Here is a 22,970-nt window from a genome sequence, read left to right as displayed (position 1 = left end):
CTAGACATTCTTTAGTAATGGTCCTTCTTGCTGTCTTTTGCAGTGGAATATTTTCTAGTTATAAGTGAATTAGAATGTGTGCACATATCTCTCTGATGTTATGTTGATTGTAGACATATCATTTCACGTCACTGTTACAGTTTCAAAGTGATTACTTTGTTACTAGTTTCACATTTTGAAATTAAATTAATCTTTTAATATTAAAGCTGCATTTAAATAACCTCCCAGAAAATATAAAAATAATAATGTCTAAAACAAAATATGTAGATACTACATATTAAAGATTATAACACTGAAATAAATAATACTTTTTAACCATATAAATGTGAAAAAACATGTCTGCAAAATCTTTTCTTGTAAGAACAAACCATAATCACAAGCATAATCTTGTTGACTGCGCTGCACTATTCACATGAAAAAAAAAAAAGTTATTCATATTTACAGAATTCAGAATGAAAACAGACAAGAAGTTTTGTTTATTTGTTTGTTTGTTTGTTTGTTTCCCATGCTGGAATATTCATTATTTAATCAACCAAACGGGTCGCTAGGAGAGTTACTCCTCTCTTGGCTGTATCTACTCTTAAATACATTTATCTGTATCAGACCACTATCTACTTTCTTATATAACAGACTATAGCAAATATTTAATAGAGTAAGTATATTTAGATCTGATTAAAAGTATATTAGTTATATGTTTTAGGCCCAGCTGCTTGAATGGATTTTCTCCAGAGAGTAAAAATGGCATCAATTTGTTACAAAGTCTGCAAGTCAGTTCTGTATGCACTTGATTCCATCTGAAAATTTACTAATGATCTCATGCATCATGCTTTTGGTTATGTAAAATAATAAAGTACTTATTAAGCTTTCACACTTGTGTAGCTTTCAACTTGCTTATCCTGAGAGAATTTGATATGGGTCAGTGGATGTTAAGCATGTGGACCTGCATTTCCAAATGGGTTAATATATCTTATATTAGAAAGCATCAATAAAGTGTAACATTTGAAAGAAAATTGAACTCATTGGTTTGTTTGCTCAGCTGTTCAGAGAAATATTGCACAAATGGGGTTAAAAGAGACATTTGTTATCAATGTAAAAGATATGCAAGTCTTTCAGTTTGGTGGAATTATAAATGAAAAGCATTTTATTCAGGACATTGCTGTTTAAGCAACAAAATACATTCTTTTTGATGCACTTAAGGTATACTTAAAAACTATAGCAAATGTATTTCGAAATATATTGAAAGATACATATCCTATGCATACAAATTCTGCTTATTAGACTGCAGTATGTTAATGCCCTCTTTAAGTCTTAAATGTATGCCGAAGGAGATAAATGAGCTTTCAAGTAAATCAGAACACCAAAATCTCTTTGTGTAATGAATAAATACATACATAAAATAAAATACTAAATTTAAATTTGCTATTTTCCATAGCACTTCTGTAAAGTCTTTTTGAAAAATACTTTCATTCAATTTATTTCCTTTCGTTCACTTTTATATTTCTCTGATCTCCTTTAGCTTGGCACTTTCTACTTGATTTAGGGAAGAGACTTGTACATTACCAACAATTGCCAAATTACCCTGCATTAATGTAATGACTTTTACATGTATAAGAAAGACAAAAAGCTGGGAACCACAAATTACTTGCTTCATTTTCTTCTCATAGTTTCTACTTTATTTTCAGTTGAAAGAAAAAGAAAAAGGGGGGCAAGAAAAAAAAGGGGGTAAAAAGAAAAAAGAAAAAAAAACGCCCTCGAGGTGGGAAAAAAAAAGTGGATTTTAAAAACAAAGACATCCATTTTTCAGGGCTCAAAACAGTGGTCTCTGTTCTGCCTTTGGCAGAACATCTGCAGGGACACCATGTGATAAGGACTTGCCCACCATGCACACATCATCTTCATGCCATCACATGAACTTGGTTCTCCCGGACAGGTAACAGCCCCTCAAAAGTCTGTGGCATGTTAAATAGTGCCATAAAACAGCACAGACAAAAAGTAAGTGATTTGTTGTTGTGTACAAAATATGAGACAGCCCTGGGTTCTGTCTGGAAAGTGTTTGAAAGGTTTACTTGGCTTCTACTAGTGGGAGTGCCTATAAGGATGCTGTATTTTTTTAGGTGGCCCAGACAGAAAAACTAGAAGAGATTGATTTTCATGAAAAGTGTTAACAATTAGGGAGTGTTCATGGTGTCGTGTGTCAAATGCTGAAAACAAGGCTCTCAAGTCACCTTTGAAAACATGAACACTTTCTTTGTTTCTGAGATTATTAAGCATAAGAAAACTGTGCAGCTCAATGTTTTTCGTAAGAGTTATGTTATGCGATAATCTAAATAGCGTTAAGAGTTTAGACATCTACACAATTCTTGTATTGTGTATCTCTGTGGGAGAAAAGAGACAAAAGAGACAGGCATTATTGCCAAACTTGCACATATACTTATCTAAGTACAGCATGTAATGTCGCTAAGATTCATAGATACTCATTTACATTTTAAGCCACAAAACAAGAGGCTAGAATAACCTTTTTTCCTTTTTTTTTTTTTTTTTTTTATCATTAACCTCCAGCTAGCACTGAAAGTTTCAAGGTTTATTTTGACTAGTGTCTGGGTTTGTAAATGACAAGCTAATTAGAGGGGTATGCCAGGCTATTCCTTGGCTAGATTGCAAGAAGTTCAGTTTGCAGTAGTCCACAGAGAAATCTACAACCTGACACTTGAAATTTAGCTGCACTTACCCGAAAGACTGTCATTTCTTCCAGCAAGACTTCCTCTAATTCGTGCCAACTCTCCTTAGGAATTGAAACCACTTTAAGAACTGTTCCAATATCTTGAAAAGGGAAAAAAAAAAAAAAAAAAAGGAAAAAAGTTTTCAGGTGCCTAAGAAGCCTACTTCTGTATCAGAGTAGTCATAGGCTCTTGTATGTAATTATTTCAAGTATAAAGATTGTCAAGCCACATATCAGTGCACTTTTGTTTCACATACTAACTGCTATCAAAAAATAATAATAATAATACAAAAATGAATTTCAGTAGGGTATTTTTTTTTTTTAATATCAAAATTCAACAAAAGCAACAAGAAGAGAAATACTACGTTAACTATTAAAGAATGAGCAGGACTGAAATACTATTTAAATGACAGTATAAAATGACAGATGTTTCAGTCACTTAATTGAGGAAGGAAATGCAGTAAATTTACTCAGCCATGTTTTATTGTCCATTTTGAAATGTGATGTTTGTCATTCTTAAAATGCAAGTGAAGATGCTGTCAGAAAGCTCAGTATGGATATAAAAACATCTGGACAAACGTTGCTAGATAGATGAAGCTGTTAGATCTCTTAAGTACGTATGATCTTCCCTGTGTCAAACAAAGTACCTAAGATATAAAAGCCCCTTAAGGCATCTCTGTGTATTTTAGATACTTCACTGAGGGATAAAAAGCAATCAACTTGTATCTTCCGTTTTAGCAATAGATGTGTGCCAGTATTTTAGCACTATATCCATTTACATTCTTGGGATGGGAAGGGGGTTGCAAGTGGCTTTAATGTGCACAAGGCCAAGACTTGAAATTCCCAGAAATCAGGGGGAAAAAAATCATTTAATCACTGCAGACTCTGAAATGGCAATAACTCTGGATGTGACTTTTCTTTTTAACCAGTAAAATATAGTACCATGTAAATATAGGAATAACAACTACATCCCTAAGGACATTTCATGTTCTGTATTCTATATTATTAATAGTTTATGAAAATACAAGGCATTTTAAAATGGATAATATTCTCAAAGTAACAGAACTATAAAGATCAGCATTCTTAAAACAAGCATTAAACTATAAAAACACAAAGTCAAAATATGATTTTAGTATATATATATGTTGAAACTTCTAATAAAAAAGATGACAACTCATCATTTCAAAACTGAAAAATACAGGTGAAACTGAAACACATTTCATAGTGTGAAAATGTTATTTTTATAAGTTAAGCATCTTAAAAGCAAATGATCTAGTGAGAAAATTCTGGTATTTCAACTTCTTTATATGAAATTTTACATTTTTGGAAGTTTAGAAAAGATTTTCTTTTCCTACAAAATATCTGCATCACTGTTTTGTTTCATTAGTCACAAATTCATAGTTTTTGTTTTAAAAGAAAAGAAAACAGTTCTTTCTAAATTAATATATATATATATATATAGCCTTATTTAGGTAGCTACATGTACAAATTAAGCTAGAAAAGATACTAGATAAGTTGTTTCTGGAAGTGGTTTTCATTATGGTTACTACTACAAAATGAATATATTTGAAGCAGTGAGAACACTACAGAACAAATGTAATATGAACTTTAAAACAAGAAGAAAAATCTACAACAAATTAATGCAGAACAACAGATAATTTAGCATTAGTTATATTTGTAATATAATGGATGAGTTCATTTCCTTAATTATCTTGATAATTTGATGACTGTGGTTTTGAGGAAAAAAAATTGAACGGGTAAAAGAGAGAACTGTGATCTAACAAATATAACAGTGCAGTGCAGTAATTTGTCATGGTTGTATTCTGAGTTGGGCTATGTCTGTCCTCAGTCACAGTCCATCAAATTCCATATTCCAGAAATATAGGGGCATTTTTGAAGAAACAACACAACTGATATTGTGAACCTGAGTGGGGCACTGAGTAGACATCAGCTCCCAACAAAATGTTTCAAAAAGAAGTCTGTGTTTTAATTGAATTTTGCAACAATTACTATCACTTGATGCCAGAGAAAGCCTCTGAGGTCAAAAACAATCACTGTGTAAATCACTATGGCTACTCTGGTCAGGCCACAGGTACCAAAGTGGAGCTTTATCTCAGTTCTAGATTAGGTTTTACAGAGTAGTGTTTCAAACAATTTCACACAAATGGAATCAGGCTTCTCCTTTAGGATCAATAGGCTCTGCCGAGTAAGATAAGATTACTGTTATTAATTTGCTTTACTGACGGATGTACCTTGACTGTGCCAAACGATCCCAAACATCAGACACTCAGGATATGCATTAAGTGCATATCTTAAATCCTGTTTTTTTCTGATATAATTTCAAGCATTCTGATATGACTTTTTTTCCACTGTGAAACACACTGGTGCAATCACAGTGGGAAAGAAACTGTTTGACTGAAGATTTCACCCACAGGAAAGGAAAATGTGACCACACTGGATGGCTATTAATTATGTTGTGTTCAATTATCATCAGCTATTCAATGGAAAGAAAAAAAAAATCCTCAACATACCGAAGTTCAGCAGCATGAAGGAATAATGCAGATTGCTGCAACAGCAATGGAAAAATACAGAGAAATTTATCTAATCTGATGGGACAGACCTGAACAGAAAAATCCAGTCATGTCCCAGAGAGCTTAATTCTGGTTTTGTCATAGGTCATCAAGTAGGAAATTGCACTGTGACTAGGATCCCTAATCTACTCCCCAGTTTGCTCTTTGCTTGGGGAAGATGTAATATGTGCTGATTGTGTATCTGTTTCTGGTTTCTTTTACTTTGACCAGCCAGCTCAATGCAGCTCAGTGCAGCTTTGTGGCAACAAGCCAGACAGGGCCTTAGTTCTTCCTTTCTTATTTTGCCCCTGCATGGAAGATGCCTCAGTCTGAAAATTGCAGTAAGGACAGTTTTCTCAGAGCAGTGTAGAGTATCTTTTAAGCACCAGTTCCAAGCACAGGTGTTTTAACACCTATTCTTATCTCACTAGGGATAAGACCTCCTCCTGGAATAACCTTCTCCTGGAAAAAGAGCAATTTATATTGACAATGGTAGTATTTCAAGAAACATTAGCACTCACAAAACTGTATTTTTGGTGCTGAAACCTCTTTTGGCAAGTGCAAGCAATAACCTTTCAATATTTTTCTTACAGTTTTGGGGCACAAATAGCAGCAGTGTTGGATGGGATGCAGACCACTCACCACACACCTGAATATTAGTGGTTTAGAGAACTGAGTGTCTAAATTTCCAAATCAAAGGTAAAAGCTGGAGATTGAGGCTTCTTCAGAGAGAGGTCTCACCTGATTGATTTAGATAAAAGCCACCATATATAATGATTATTGTCTAAAAGTTGTGTCTCAGGTTTATGCAAGTCTTCCTGTACTGCCTGAAAACAGACAGGAACTTCTACATAACTGTTTGTCTTACTCTAATAGAAGTCTTGAAGAAAGCACAAAGAACCTCTTTCTGGAAGTACTTATCTTTCTCACTTGCAGAAATCAAGGCATCTTTTTTAGACTGAATGCCAAACCTTGGTGAGATAACTACCACCTCCAGAGGTAGACATAAATCAGCTCCTTATGTTTGTTCTTCGTCCTACCCTGGATGCTGAATGGCTTGTTTCCTCCTGCCACAGCTAAGGGGAGTATTGTCATTAATATTTTTGTGGGCTGAATCAGGTCATAGAAGACTTGTTGAAAGGCACAAAACACTGCCAATTGTAGATTGCATTAAACCATTTAGTGCGTGATGGAAAATATATGTGTTGTGTAAAATCATATGAAACTACTTTTCAGTGTTTTATGCAAGAAAATATTGTAACACTGATATCTAATAACTCAGTTCACAGCTATAAAGCACTGGACTTTTTTCTGCAAAGCTACACTTCCTGAAGTAAATGTTCTGAACTGCTACACATTGAGGGTGTTTGGTACACAAAGCTTCATCAGCTCTCAGTTTTCCTCATAATGTATTTCAGACATCAACATGAAAGAGACCTTGAAATTTATTGCTCTGGAAATCTGACCCCAGGTCTAGAGTACCAGAACTGTAGGCAAGTCAGAAATTGGATTGTTATAAAATAGAGAGCCAGACAGATATTTTTTTCAGTCCAAAGCTGAAAAGAAGCAGTTGATGTGGGGATTGTTTTGGTTTGAATTCATGATGCCAATGGCTAATTATTAGCAAAAGTTTAAAATGCTTTTATTGAACATACCTGAAACAACAGCAAACTAATGTGAAATCTTCAAAGATGAAGAATCAGATCCACCAACTGCTAATCAGCACAGGCCTTCTGAAGCCACTGAACTAACGCAAATGCATATCAGCTAAGTTCTGGTCATTGTTATTTCTTGTTATTACTTTTCTGGGAAAATTCTCTTCCCCAAGTGCATATTTCCACTTTGGTTGCAATGCCCCGCCTGCATCATTCTGCAGCACTTCAGAAAAGATGCCATGTTTCTATCTGAATGTTCTTAAAACATGTCTTACGTGCCAGTTATCTGAATCTTAGGTAAAATGATGTACTCTTCCCGCTAAAGAACTGGACATCTTAAAGCAATACTTGAAATACTTGAAAGGCACACAAGACATTTCCCACACCTGGAAACTTGCTTCATTCATGTTAATATTTCTTATGATGTGCTTCAAAATGGGTACCTCAAAAACTCCATTTTAATACTAAATTATAATTAATAAGGTAAGATATTTCTAATAAAATTCCCTAATAACAGTAGTTGAAAAGAGAATGGTTTGATCTTACTCCAGCTGGCAAAGCTCCTAAAGGATTAAGCTATGTAGGCCATGGCCTGAACCTGTAACAGCAAACGTATACAACAAAGGCCTCCCCACACACAGTTTTGAATCTTGCCCCAGATTTTCATGGGTAACTACTGGAACATAACTCAGTGTTCTATCTTTCAGAGTATGAAATTTTATCTGATCTATGCCTTTGTAACGTCTGGAAGAGCACACAGTGTAGATTCAAGATTGGCACTTACCTGTGCCAATGAACATCACATCATATTGGCCATCTTCTGCGTCTACTCGATCTACTACTATCTGTGTGAACTGGTAATCTACATCTGTTTTGATCATGATTGGACGATTGTTGATGGGGAATACTGGGTTGTACATGGCTGGATGACTTCTTGCAAATGTTATAACTTCATCAGGAAGGTCCTTGGTGGAATCAAAGCCTCCAAATGTTTTACTGGGACACTGGGAAAAGAAAAAAAAAAAAAAAAAGAAAAAGGAAAAAATGAAGTATTTTGCATTTTACTACTGAAGAGTAGAAAGATATTACCAATCTATTTCATCACAATCATCACATCTTCTTCAGTTTATAATTAAGTGTGGCAAGAGATCTAATTGTTTCATGACAGACAGCAAAAGTTGATTCTGCCACTAAAGGTCTCTAATTTTTTATTTTTTTCATTTTGGATTTAAAACAATATAATTAACAGGATGTAAATGAACTTCATAAATCATTTTCCTTTCTACCATGCAGTGCAAATAGATTTTCATTCATTTACTGATTAGTATTATTCTTTAATTGACAGAAGGAACAAATCCTGAATTTTATAAAATTGTTCAGTATAAAGCAACCAATTTCAGTATTTCCTCATCTGTACTGCAGATAATTAATCAGTTATGCCTCCATCTTAGTTTCAAAGCATTCTCTGCTGAAGTTGACTGGAAATCACAGAATCACAGAATCACAGAATTGTAGGGGTTGGAAGGGACCTCAAGAGTTCATTGGGTCTGACCTCCCTGCCAAAGCAGGTTCCCTAGAGCAGGTTGCCCAGGTAGGCATCCAGACGGGCATCCAGAGGAGACTCAACAACCTCCCCGGGCAGCCTGTTCCAGTGCTCCTGGAAATCAGTTCCTCTCCTAGGAATCAAGTTCTGAAGTGCCAGGACAATAACCTGTTCTACTGACTTTAAATTCATGATTGTCTTAATGAGTTTGAGTCATTCATTTAGTCCTGATAACATGGATCCTCTTACATTAAATTATCTCTACAGATATTCTAATGTGTGCAGTTAGCAAAGGGTTTGACTAATCTGACTAAATGTGACATATACACTATATATACATCTATAAATGAGCTACACATTAGGGTCCCTTTAACGTAAATGGAGAGAATAGACACAATTTATCCCAACTTAAATAAAACAGTAAGTTTAAAATAAATTTCTCTTTAAAATAAAGAATCCCTTTGCCACCTTGTACAGCTATGAGTGGGCCAGCCAGTTTTGTCTCTGTAATCTGTGAAAAGCAGGAGGGCTTTGCCATCATTCTCCCAATGTGAGAAAAATGTAAAGGCTGAGAAAGGAAAGAGAAGTAAAACCATTGCTCTGGTATCCACAAAAATATTCCTCTACTTTCACCTACCTTATTTTTCCATGCGGAGACTCAAGGACTGTGGCTGATCACCACCATTTGTCCCTATCTCTTCTGTAAAATTTCTAAGTATTTTAAGAACACTTAAAGGTTACTTTAAAGTAACCATTTAGTAATGTATTAACACTGTTGAAAGGATGAAGAAAATGAGCCATAATTAGTCCAAAGATACCAAGAAGACAACTTATTGTACCTCGTTATTAATCTTTCCACAAATACCTGTTTAAGATATATAAGACTCTGAAAGACAATTGACAATGATTATACTTGCAGCATTTGAACCTGAAATACAAACAGCTGCCCTAGATAATTTGCCTTTATATGTACATATAGAATAACTTCCAGCTAAATTAAAAACCTAGAGGACAACATCTTATTAAACAAGAATCCAGACATTTCAGGATGCTCAGCAGAAGAAATCAATTGCCTTTGCTATCACCTTGATCCAGATTATTAATAATTCATCAGAAATTAAATTAAAAAATCAATGCTGTCAAGAAGAATAGTTGTTATACTCAGCAAAAGGATGCTTCAAGAATGGACATGTAAAGTGTAAATTGTCGCTTTTTGGCATGTTTGTTAGTAAGCAAATTCCAACACTCTGCCCATTACATGGGATGGAAGGGAGAGAGGATATTTGATTAATGTACACGGATCATACTAAGCAGAAAACAAGTTTGTTATCCATTTTGTTATGTCAACATTTTAAAGCCTTTTTATTATTATATATTCTTTCTATCTTGTGCTGAAATATTACTAAGATAAAATCAGATACACTTTTTATAATCATTGCCCAAACCATTGCCTGTCTTTTTTTTTTTTTAAATTTCACACTTCAATTCTAAGTTTGCTTTAAATCTTGATTCATATTCTAACTGCAGTTCAATACTAATTACTGAGATTAATTAGATAATGATTAATTAGATAATATAAATTATTCTATATAAAATTCTAGAATAAAAAGACCTTATAGTGGTCTTCCAGTACGTAAAGGGGGCTTACAAGAGGAGCTGGAGAGGGACTCTTTGCCAGGGTGTGTAGAGATAGGACAAGGGGGAATGGTTTTAAACTAAAAGAGCGTAGATTTAGATTACATATAAGGAAGACATTTTTTACTCTGAGGGTGGTGAGGCACTAGCACAGGTTGCCCAGAGAAGCTGTGGATGCCCCATCCCTGGAAGTGTTTAAGGCTAGGTTGGAGGGGGCTTTGGGCAACCTGATCTAGTGGGAGGTGTCCCTGCCCATGACAGGGGGGTTGGAATTAGATGGTCTTTATGGTTCCTTCCAACCCAAACCATTCTATAATTCTATGATCACCACACAAGAACTATATATTGTTAATTGCAGCTGAGCAAACAGTGGGGAAAAAAAATGGAGAGAAGTGGATTTGATAGATGGACCACTTGGTGGGTAAGGAACTGGCTGCATGGTCTCACTCAAAGAGCTGTGGTCAATGGCTCAGTGTCCAGGTGGAGATCAGTAAAGAGTGGTGTTCTTCAGAGGCAGTATTGGGACCAGCTCTGTCAGGTGACATGGACAGTGGGATCGAGTGCACTCTCAGCAAGTTTGCCAATCAAGCAATCAAGCTGTGTGGTGGGGTTTCCACACTGGAGGGAAAGGATGCCATCCATGAGAGACCTGGACAGGCTTAAGAGATGGGCCTGTATGAAATTCATGAATTGCAACAAGGCCAAATGCAAGGTCCCATGGCGCAAACCTAAACACAAGGGACGGTGCAATCCTAAACACAAATACAGGCTGGAAAGAGAATGGATTGGGAAGACGAGAAGGAGGAGGAAGGCCCTGAGAAAGACCTAGGGGTGTTGGTTGATGAGGAGCTTGACATGAGCTGGCAATATGTGCTTGCAGCCCAGAAAGCCAACCGTATCCTGATTCCACTTGCATCAAAGAAATAGTTTTCACATGCCAAAAGTTATACATGAATAAAAAATATCCTCATAAAGGTTGCAGAGATGAGCTTGATCTTGGAGTCAACTGAATTCTTGTGTTTAGTATCTTCATCCAATTGTTGATTTCCAATATGCTATGCTAAGGATTTTGATAAGTCAATAAAAGTTGACTAGGCTATACCCTAACTGGACTACCAGGGAATCCAACAGACTAAAACAAAAACTACATTTTGGTAGGAAACAAAAGGCCTTTGGTCACGGCTGAAAGTAGTCTTGGCAGCATAAAGTAGAGAAAATTAAGGCTCTGTATTTGAATTCGTATAAAGTCAGTATGAATTCATGATTCAAATTTGGTATATATAAAAATCCTCCCTTCTCTCCCAAATAATGCTAAAAGGTTAAGTAAATAAATAAAATTCTGTAGAGTTTAAAGGAAAAATCCTGGCAACTTCTTTGTTAAATATAAAGCTGATGTAGAATTGTTTACAAAGTTTTCCAGCTTTTCAAAAGAACCTTTAATTTTCCTTTTCTTTACTCTGACTGGGCAAGTCACCAGATGCTTGGGAAGTTTATTGGCACCTCACCTATGAAATTCCTCAGATAATTCAGCACTGTTCAGTGAGAGCTGGAACTGAATCACTGTAAGTTCAAGTTTTGTTTTTTCCTTCTCTTTCCGTTTAGGGAAAAGGAAGCTACAAGTCTGACATCTAAAGGAACTTCAGAAATCATTCCTCTCTATTCTCAACACATCATTGAAAGTAAATTCAATTTTATCACTTTAGAAAAATAAAATCTCCATTGCAGTCAGAGATGTCTCTCATTTTTAAATTCAGTTTTATCCTACTAATACAAGAGAATGATTTTTGTAAATACAAGAATAAAAATTCTTTTTCAAAGTGGTAGACACAAGGATTAGAATCATTGGCAGTGGAGAAACTGATGGTCTCAGCCATTCTTTTATTAACTTCATTTTCACTGGCACAGCTTCTTGCACTACATGGCGCAACTGAAGGGTTATGTAGAATTTAGGAACACATTCATCCTTATGTAAGAAAGTAACTTATGAGGAAATCCCAATGTCTTTGCACACTCTTGGTGAATCTTAGTATAGGTATATTACAGTGAAATTGTAAGGGTACAATCCGTTCTGAAAAGGCAGTCAGAAAAAGTATATATAACTTAGCTATATTTACCTACTTTGACAAAAAAAAAAAAAAAAAAAAAAAGATTAGCAAAAAATTATGATGACATATCAGCTTTAATTACCGTAATTTAAAAGAAAAAAAAAAAAAGTTTAGCATCAAGAAAGAAATAAAACCTCCCTTGTTCTGTCTTTTAACTCTGGAAAGAATTAGGAATCCCTTTAGCAGAGGAAGTGGGAGCTGGGCAATATGGCTTATGGCTGTCAGGGTGCCACTGTTTTTTTTTACTTAGGAAGTCACTTTTGTTAGCCTAAGCATATAGACCGTCTACCTGCTGGAAATCAGTTAAAAAATCAGATTTGAAATAACATTTTTAAAACATACCAGATAAAAATAGAAAATCAGATGGTTTAAGAAAGAGAAAGGATCAAAACTATCCCTGGTTTGTTTCCTGCCTTGTATTTAAGAACACTTTTAAGAAATATTACAGACAGATATATTATTTATGTTTCTGTTTATATTCTCATGTGTATGGACACTTTATATTCAGCAATGATATTCTAGAATATAAATGGATCAAGCTGATTTACACCAGCTAAGGAGCTATCTTGATGTATACAATAAATGCTTTTCTCATAAATTCCCTATCTTAGACTTGTGGCAACTTTGAGGCAGTTAAATACTTCTAGAACGTGATGATATCAGTTTGCAGTTGTAGGTATGGGTGTCTCATATACACCAATATTTTAGTCATTCATAAACTAGAAACGGAAACAGGTAGAGGCACAGATTAAAAAGAAATGACAGAAGAAATCAGTTATTGTCACTCTAACATCCATTGCAGAAATACATCTTACTGTACTAGACTTAATGTTGCAAACAATTCAGTGTTTCTTAACAGTCAGGCAGATGCTCTGTTTTCTGTTCACTCTCACCAAGAATGGTTCTGCCAGTATTTGGAACAAATGCAAATTCCAAGGAGACAATAATGCAGAGTAATTTATTACACATTTGACTTTCAGCAAATTTCTGCAGCCATTGCTCAAACTTATGTTGAAATTGACAAGAATGCCAAAATGAAAGTCCAAATGAAATTAGATCACAGATATAATGACTTCATATTTTACAGGAAAATCAGGAAATTTTGGACCTGGATGAACTGTTAACTTTCCCTTCTGACACTCAGTCTGTGTCATCTTTTTCAGTTTTTGTTCTGGATCTCAGCTCAAGGACCGTGTAACGTGTGAAAATATTTTCCATGGTTTTCTCTTTTTAGATTACTGGATTTCTTAGGGTACTTACAGTTCCTGGCCGTGGGTATGGCACTCGCCCTTGGTAGGGAACCCACTGATAGTTTGGGCCATCTCGGTGTGCGTAGGGACCAAGAAATACCCTCCTCACATCTGTCATGCTGTACATACATACTGCTGACCCCTTGAAGATATTACTGAAAATAAGGGGAGAAGAAATCAAATCAGGTTCTTTAAATTATCAGTCAGTTTAATCAGGTGGGTGAGCTATGGGAATAGCAGCTTGTTGCTTTCTAATTTATTACATGTGTTGATTATCAAAACTCTGACACGCTCTCAGAACAATCCTAACTCACCTCTTGTGAAAGTTCAGCATAACTGATACGATCTCTCAGACATTGTGATAAGCAGATGGCTGCTATTCCTCTATTTAAAACATATTGTCCCCACAAGTCCAAAGCCCTGGTCTGAGTAAACTTCACCAGGACTTGTTGAAGATTGTTCAGTTCTTTCCTACTCTTTGCATTTTTCTATTTTAATTTACTTTTTAGCAGTCTCTTTTGTAATGTTGTTGACCTACAGACAACAGTTTGGGTACTACACATGCAAACTTCAGTGTTGCTTCTTACCTTGAGATTTCTTAACAGGAGACAACAGCAAGCACTTATAATTCTTCCTTTTCTATGCCTGGTTATCACTAGTAACATTCTGTCTGTCTACAAACTGAATCTTTCACCCTTTACAGATAAATGTAGCAATGCTCTGTCTGTCTAGTACTGCAAACCTTTCTCAGACCAAAGCTACAAGTATAATTTTGTTTCTGATGAAAGCACCATGAAACCAAAACATTCAAGTCACAGTTACATGTGATTCAATAACAGAACTTTTGAAAGATTTTTAAAACTTACAGATTTCAACAGTGTTTTTAACTAATACTTCCTTGAGTAGCAAAGTTCTAATACTGTGGATTTTCTATGTTACCCTTCCCCCAAACAAGCAATACTGATGCTTATGTTACTTTTCCAGGTCTGTGCGGGAAGGACTACGAATTCTGATCTCCACTATTAAAATGCAATTCAACAGCAAGAACAGCATGAGAAACTGATAGTCTTTGTGATTACTTGCTTCAGAGTGATGATGTACATTGCCCGTTAGAAAAGAAACCTAATTAATTACTTCTTTCTGCCACTGACTTCTCAGTTCAAAGGTTAAGAAAATTTTGTGTTTCTTAAAAACATTTTTAACAAAGAGACCTCTTTAAAACAAGCAACCACCCAAGTTTCCATGCAAATTTCCATGATACACTCTGTACCTGGAAGTTGTAAACACTCCATAGACTATTGGACTTTTAGGGTCTTTTGAGTTCATTAGGAACACATCCTCTGTAACAATAACAAGAGACAGAAAAGGAAAATAAGTTACATTCTGTATGGACAATGCCAGAAAATGCTTTTATATTCAAAGCCACTTCTGTCACTTACGTAGTTCATCAAAGTGTGTGTCAATGCCATTGGGTCCTGGCACAGAACAAATCAGACGTGCCTTGAGAAAAGTCGTCCATTTGTTTACAAGACTCCTGTGTCCACCAAAATCATTCTAATAATAAAAGTATTTTGCATTAATACCTAGTAACAGTCTCTGAAGGATCAACAGAGTGCAGTGTTAAATAATCACAGGATGTTACTTATAGAAAACAGAAAAAAGAATTCAACTTCTACATATAAAAACATAATTATGTTGCCAAAGACATCAATTCTGAATTAATTTTATTTTACACAGGATCACTACATAGTTCACAGTATCACTTTATAGTTCACAACGTTTAGAGAATGATAATAACAAAAAACTCCCTATATATATATTATATATATAAAGCTGAAAAAAAGACAGACAAGCAGAATATTTTACCCCAGAGCTCCCAGGCTGACATGGCTTGCTAAAGCCTACAGGGTTTATTATTTTTAACTGTGTAGCAATGAAGTGGATGTACTAATTGCATTCTGAACATAGTAGGTGGAAATGCCAACACAGTGGGATCAGTTGCATTGCTGCATAACTTCTGAGTAGAGGTACACCAAGGAACTCATACTTAGAAAGTAACTGGTTTTCAAGCAGCCATTTCTGGATTTGAGAGATAAACTAAAATTATGTATATCGATTAACATAGAATTTTAATGAATACATCCTACATAGCAAAGTTACAACATTTATGAATATAATTTAATTTGTAGATTTTTTTTTTAAAGTCTGTCAGAAAATATTTGGACATTTATCAGTGCGGATGGATGATTCAATCTGCAATCATTAACAGTCTTCTGGATTGTTGCCCATTTCTACAGCTAAGTAAAACAGTTATTTTGTTGACTCTTCCTTTGCCTCTGTTTTAAGGATTTTCACTAATGTGGAAAAGTATTAACATTCCTTTAAAATTAAATTCTTCAAATGTTTTTGGCCTACCTGGAAGTATCATATTTCCTGTAAAAGTTTCCTTCTGCAGAAACATTCTAAACATCAGAAGATGCCTAAGATTTTTTAAACATAATGTCATAGTTAAGCTTCCCCAAATGAAAAGGAAATAAATATTATACCTTTGTGTGTATCCAATAACTATCACTCTGCTTCACTATAATGCCAGGGCTAACACTGAATAGTTTACAGGCATGAAAATGCAGTTTCCAAAATTGCCAGTGTCCTGCTAGTATATTCAGTCTCACACAAAGAAGACATCATTTTACCTTACAGATCTGCCCTATTCTGGCATGAGTGGCTTTTCCAGTGTGCTCTCCATCAATTGCATTTTCACGGAAGAAGAAATAGATTTTGTCATCTTCTGGATTGTCACTTTCTGGTATCAGGTGAGCACTAATAAATCTGGGATCTGAGAAGACAATATCATTGTATGTGTTACTATACCATGAATAAAATCACTTACCTTCCTTACGTGAAATAAATGTGATTTTGCTTCCCCAGAATCAATCTCTGCATCAGGTAAGAAGTACATCCAAATTAGGTACGTCATTACCTACAATGTGACATTTATATTCCTTTTATCTCTAATACATAGAAATGTTTACTATAGATATTTAATGAACTGACCTTAACCTTATCACTGGAGCAACTAAACATCCATGGAATCTCATACATGGATGGAGATGGCTTCCTAATTCAATCTAGATATTATTGACATTTTTGTAGTTTGTTTGGATGCTTTGACTTTTGATCAATAATATTTCTGTAAGTCTCTCATAAAATAAGAGAAATATTGAGACAATCATAATTTTCCTAATTTAAGCAATAAAGAAGTATATATAAAGAAAGCATTTTATAGCAAGAAAAGTATTAGTGTCCTATTGTAAAAAAAAAAAGGGTTAAAACTAAAGTTTTGTTCAACCTTGTCCAATTCCAAACTATGATCCCCTCAAACCCAACATTTTTTTCCTTGTTTTCAAGAGAAATGTATCTACTTGAGTTGTTAAAATATCGTCTTGTTATTTTTTTAAGATTTTTTTTTCTTAGAAAACTTTTCTTTCTTGACAATTAGAGTGATGGTGTTATTTGCTGACGAAGATACAGCAACAAATGAAAATGTGTAAGATGCAAACATATTTATTAGCTATTAAAAAAAATGGCAGTAAGAAGTTTTGGGAGAAAAGTTTATAAAATTATAAATGTAAATTCATACCAGTGGTGAATCTCTCTCATCACTATATTTTACAGAGATACTTCAGCTGGTATCTTTCACTCTATTTGGAAAAAGAAGGCATATCCAACAGATTTACCAATCTGTTTTATAGCCATTTTACATCCTGCTGGGATAATTAACTGTGAACTATATTTAACTACCCAAAGAGTCCTGTTCCTATGTGAAATTATAAGCTATTTTAGTGTCATGTATTAACATCTTTTCAGTGTATGTTTATTGCCATATAGTCATGGAAATAATGAATTGTAGTTTGTTTTGCCAGTTTGCACTAGCTGTCCTGTGAAACCCATTGCCTTATTAAGAACAACAGTGTGTGTAAGCAACTTTTTTGATATATTTATGTTAATGCATGTATATGCTTAAATGTGTCTATTACATGAACACACAATGCGTCATATTTTTATGCTTATATTTTTATACATTATACAGGAATGGCCATACTGGCTTAGACCAAGGTTTACTTAGATCAATGTACAGACTCCAGCATCAACCAAAAGAAATTATCTGTGACAAAGTAAGAATATGGTAGGTCCAAATAATACTTCCAAAGGCCAAATAATACTTCCACAGAATAATTTCCCTGACTCCAACTATTTTCAGTGTATCTGATTCCCTGCTTGGCTGCATGTCTAATGTGTTTATTTACTCTTAACAAAATTATTCATCTGGGTATCTCTTCAGAATTCATTCACAGTGTCCTTTTGCAATTTGTTACTAAGCATATAATCTAATAAACTAAAAGCTAATTCTGATTTTGTGGTTTGAAGATGATTCTTACTTCATTTTCCTACATTTGAAATGCCTGCAGTGTTTAAGTTGTGGGTGAATTGTGCTCTTATAGAGATGCTCTTATACAATGCTCTTTGTTGAATTACCTGTTCTTTTCTATTAAATCCTAATATTTAATATAGACTAGACTGTTTCTAAGCAGAAAGCTAAAATTTAGTAGAACTTTATGTGCCCTAACCCCAGAATCTCACTCTTTTTCAGTCATGCTCAGTCCACAGCCCATCATTTTATATGTGAAGATAGGCCTATTTTCCTCATGGCTTTCCCCATGTTGTTTCACTATATCATTCATCAAGAATAATTTAATTTGTCATTTGATTGCTTAGCTACCCAGTTGCATAAGAGTCTTTTGTAATTCATCGCAGCATTCCTTTTTCTCACTGTGCTGAATAACGTAGTATTGTATGAAAACTTTCTCATCTAGCTGCTCAACCCTTTCTTTTTTTTTTTTTTTTTTTTTAGGAACACGTTGAACAACAAAGACCATAGAAAAGATCTCAGTGGAACTGTGTCTGTTACCTATTCTCTATTAAAATAAATCTTTTTAGACAACCAAAAACATTAGAAATCTATAAACAGCTTAAGCTCTCCATCTCTAAAACAGGAACTCAAGCTAGCCTTCAAGTTACATTGACACAAGGCCCTAGATAAATAATATCTAGATCATATTGTAACAAGGTTAATATATGTTATTTTTATATGATCTATCACCAAAATATCTACATGGCAACCTGAGGAAGGATTCATCAGAGAAAACAGACACCCAGACACTGGTCTGGGCTACTGGATCTGAAGAACTGGTCTGAACACATAAGGTTGTTTTTACAATCTTAAGGTCTTAATGAAAAGGGTAAAAAAACATTCAACCAAAGTCTAAATACATTCCCAAATGGCTGAATGATTTGTCTCCAGCACAACGGGTTTTGTAAATCACAAGATATCAAATTCTAACATAAATCACTATATTGTCAGACATCAAAATTCTAACTTTACACTGGTTTGTGATGAGCCCATGGGGAGACCCATTCAAGTCAGCAATATTGCTGATATAGTAAAGGTTATATAAACTTGCCCTAGGTTAGCATATTATTATTCTTTTCTTTCTGTCTCTTAATTTTGCAAGTGAACCTAGAACAGTAAGAAAGCCTAGTATTTGAGCAGAATTGATAAAAGAATTACACAAAATATTTGAAGAGGTTAAAAATATGTATTTCAGATAACTAGCAGAGTGGTAGCAGAGGAGAGGGGTATGAGTAAGTCAAATAGAACTAAGGCCATAGCTAGAGCATGTGAATATGCTTTTTACATATTTCTTAGCAGTGTTCATCTGGGAAGAATTCAGAATTTCAATTAGTGATTAGTAATTCTAACTACATCCCCCAAAATAGAATGCTCATACAGCCTTGTATTAGAGCATATCTTTTGTACATCATTGAACAGCTTCTGCTGAAAAACACTTGTGTTTCTTACTGAGCAAACCTCAGTTTGTTTTGCCACCTGGTTAAATTGATATGTTTTAGTCAATAAAAGAGTGGTTCTTCATGTTATACATCCCTCGTTCCTATTATTTTTTCCCCCTCTTCCATATAACATTTTGTGTGTCTATGTAATGAAACAAATGAAGGGAAAAAAAAAAAAGGCTATATGTGTTCTGTTGCATATAGACACAATTTCTGTTCAGAAAGAATATAATGATCATAGAAGCAATTTCATATTATGTTTGTGTGTGCATGTTTGGAGAGAAGAAGAGAAATGTGTTTGATAATTCAGTAGGCTATACAGCTAAGAAGTGTAGGGTAGTGTAAACTAGTGATCTGTAGTGTGTTCTTTATTGTTTCATTAACTGAGGTGCTATTTGATCTGAAGCTTGATGCACACTGGCATAAAGCTCCGGATTTTGAGACTGTGCTTACAACTAACTGTTTAGGGCCATGATGAATCAATCAGCCAGATGGCCAGCAGTCACACAACATAGCACTCTCCATGGACTGCGTAGCATGTTTGTATTGCTCTTCTTTGAGGAAGGGAAGGGAGGTATTGTCCACAGATGAGGGCCTTATCCTTGACTCTCCTAATTGCTCACCCATGCGGCAGAAGAATGTTATCCGTGAATGTGTATGTTCAAGTATTGAGACTGCTTGGCCTTACCCTGCAAAATTAAACAGGTTCAGTATCGAGGCTCCCCATGGGAAGTTTAAAACAATTCAGTCAGGGTTGACCTATTTCATATATTTAACACAGCCACATAAGAAGTGCTGGAATGAACTTCAAGCAAGTTTTATTGAATGGAAAGTGGAACTTTGATCCAAAACCACTGGTGACAATTGTAAATGTCGATGCACTGCAGGTGTTGTGGATAGATAAGATGACTTCAAATTCCTGTATGTGAATTATAGGGTATTCTGAGACCCTAGAACAGTCTTCAATCAGTGAAGCACTCAGAAAAGCCACTGCAATAATTCAACATGTTCTACCTTAAAATGATTCTTCTATTGGCTAGACATCCAGAAAACATGTTTTCTGAAACTGGATTTGAGAAATAATTTGACGGCAAATAATTTGCAATGATTCATTGCTTTAAAACAACACATAACCATACAACGTGGAAGAGTCCTTTAAAAAATAGCATACATCAAACAAACATGTTTGAAACATGTTTAAGCATGATCAAAGGAGAAACAAAGCCACAGTATAAACATGAGCAAAATAAAATTATAGCAAAAACACTTCTCTGATCTTGCAGCCAATGTGAACAAACTAAACATAAAAATTTAGATTTTGATTTAAAGCAATCAGCATCAAGAAGCAAATTATTAAAGCACACACCTTTTTCAGTCTCCTTTTTCCAATTGTCCTGACTGCGGGGCTATTTCTCAGCTCCCACACGACACCTTTCTAGCGCCACTTTTTCTGTGCCCTTCTGCAATTACCAGTTCTGCAGACATTTCATTGGCAGCAGCCCATTAAACTGTCCTTCATGAGAAATCTGGCTCTTTATGAAAACGACACCTTGGTCCAGCTGCCTCTATGATTTATATGCCATTGTTTGCTTAGTTAAGTAATGGAAACATGTTTTGCTTGTCTCAGCACTTTGACTTCAGAAAAAGCCAAGAAAAATTGATCTGCATTTATTCTTTTACAAACGTTACTCTTTAGCGGCAAGAACCACACATGCACACACACACTCAACAATAGCAAGAAACAATAAAAATCAGAAATTGGATTTCTATCAGAATTGTATTAACATTTTAATTAAGATATATAAACTTGAGGCACAGAAATTACTTTTAGCTGTCAAGATTGAGCTAGCTGATGGAACAGAAGCTAGGGTCATCTCTTGATCATTCAACGGGAGCAAAAGGGTAATCCTCTCAGGAAATGTTTTGTAAAGAGTTTGAACTGGATGCCCCTATTATTGTATAGTTGTGGTCAAAATGACTAATTTACAAGTTCACAGCAAGAAACAAGGGAAATTTTACGCTCAGTAAAACTAAAATTGTTATAATGTAATGAAAATTACTGGAGGGTGACAAAGGCCCTGAGGAGAACAGAACTAGGGAATTTGAAATTAAAAATTTAGCAAAAGCAGACATAGACAGCTATGCGGTACTTCATAAATACGTGCAGTGCCTCTCCTCTGAGATCCAGGAAAGTCAGAGAAGCAAGTACTGTCCTCAGAAAATCTGATCTTGAAATCACAGCGAGCTCCACTACTCACAGAGAGGAGGACTTATAGCATCAGTCATAAATGTGCTTAGCAAAGCCACTTGGTAAGGTCACCAGAGTAAAAAGCTTTTAATATATGTTGATGAGAAAACCAAGCTGTTTTGCAGTTTTAGTCACTCAACTGTAGTTTACAAAACACCAAAGCTTTTAATAGTCTTATTCTAAAGTCTTCTCGTTTTAATTCTTCCACTTTCACGTATTTTTTGCAAGAAATGACTTGGGCAAACACAACAGAGGTCTCATAGAGTCACTGTTTAGAATGAAGCTCTTCAACAACACTACTGGCACCAGACTGGCATGCAGACCATCCATGGCTGAGATGTTAGCAGCTATCACAATGTAAGAAGGACTGTGGTGATTCACTGATGTTGCAATGGAAACTCTCAACAGAAAGAGTTTTGAAGTTTGCCAACATTTGCCAAGTGGTACTTTTGTCTTTGAGTCAAGCCAGACTGATTCTGAGCAACCATGATTTTCTAATACTGTTGGCTATGATAGTTTCTGACGTCCTCCTTCTTAGAAATCATATCCTTTTATGTACATATATATAGACTAGTGGAACTAATTTTGGTGACATAGAATATCAAATGGGCTAATAAATGAAAAGTTTAGCTAAGGTTTCTTGCAATTTTAATTGCATGAATAGTCTTTATTATTATTATTACTATTATTGATTCATAACCCTTTGCAGAATTGAAAGAGAAATCTCCTTTGCACGGTTTGACTGTTCTGTTTCAGTGGAAATCCGTGTGAATCTTATTCTGTCAGAAAAAGATTACATATTGTTATGGATAAAGGTATTAAAAATAATATTAACATATAATTCTTCCATCATTTCAATGCATGAACTCTTCAGAATAACAAATAAAAAGATGCACGACGCTTTTACTCATGTAAATCCCTCCACATCTTAGCGATACTGTTTCATACACGACACCGAGAATCTGGTCCTTGAGGCTTCTCTGTGCTTTGGCTGCGAGTGTCACAGCCGCTACAGTGTCAAGTGACTTCAAGGAGAGCATAACTTTCATTTACGGTACTTAGCACCTCTAAGTTGTGTAAACGAGCCCCTGAGTACCAGCCAAGGCTTATATCTCCAGGCACTGCCACTACCCTGATACCCCTTCTGCTACTGAGACATAATTCAATATGGATATTTCTTGTGAGGAACACTAGTTTACACAGGAGAAAGAAGAAAATGTTGATCTCTGATGCAATTATCAGTTTCTGAAACCTTTATTCTAAAAAGACAACAATAGTTTTTATTCCCTGGAATGGCTAATTATATGGTGAAGAAAAGTGAATGCAAAAGTTCAG

General features: G+C 35.1%; 1 protein-coding gene and 1 long non-coding RNA gene across 6 annotated transcripts in view; one reads left to right on the top strand and one right to left on the bottom strand.

The window, feature by feature from the left end:
- Positions 1-22,970, bottom strand: part of SEMA3A (semaphorin 3A) — a 331,651-nt gene that overhangs the window by 21,485 nt on the left and 287,196 nt on the right. For all 5 annotated transcript variants that reach the window (XM_040548218.1, XM_040548227.1, XM_040548247.1 and 2 more), the window contains 6 exons: positions 16,171-16,313; positions 14,917-15,031; positions 14,748-14,817; positions 13,488-13,632; positions 7,729-7,948; positions 2,729-2,820 (listed from right to left, as the gene is read on the bottom strand). In XM_040548218.1, coding sequence (XP_040404152.1) covers positions 2,729-2,820; positions 7,729-7,948; positions 13,488-13,632; positions 14,748-14,817; positions 14,917-15,031; positions 16,171-16,313 — 785 coding nt within the window. The remainder of the gene's footprint in view (positions 1-2,728; positions 2,821-7,728; positions 7,949-13,487; positions 13,633-14,747; positions 14,818-14,916; positions 15,032-16,170; positions 16,314-22,970) is intronic.
- LOC121065417 lies at positions 16,168-19,600 on the top strand. The gene is made up of 3 exons (XR_005817045.1): positions 16,168-16,290; positions 17,568-17,663; positions 18,390-19,600. It is a non-coding gene; the product is annotated as an uncharacterized LOC121065417 (long non-coding RNA).

The sequence above is a fragment of the Cygnus olor genome, chromosome 1 (genome assembly GCF_009769625.2).
Source record: "Cygnus olor isolate bCygOlo1 chromosome 1, bCygOlo1.pri.v2, whole genome shotgun sequence".
In the NCBI taxonomy this organism is placed as follows: Eukaryota; Metazoa; Chordata; class Aves; order Anseriformes; family Anatidae; genus Cygnus; species Cygnus olor.
Note: the sequence above shows the minus strand (reverse complement) of the source record. Positions and strands in the feature narration are given on the sequence as shown.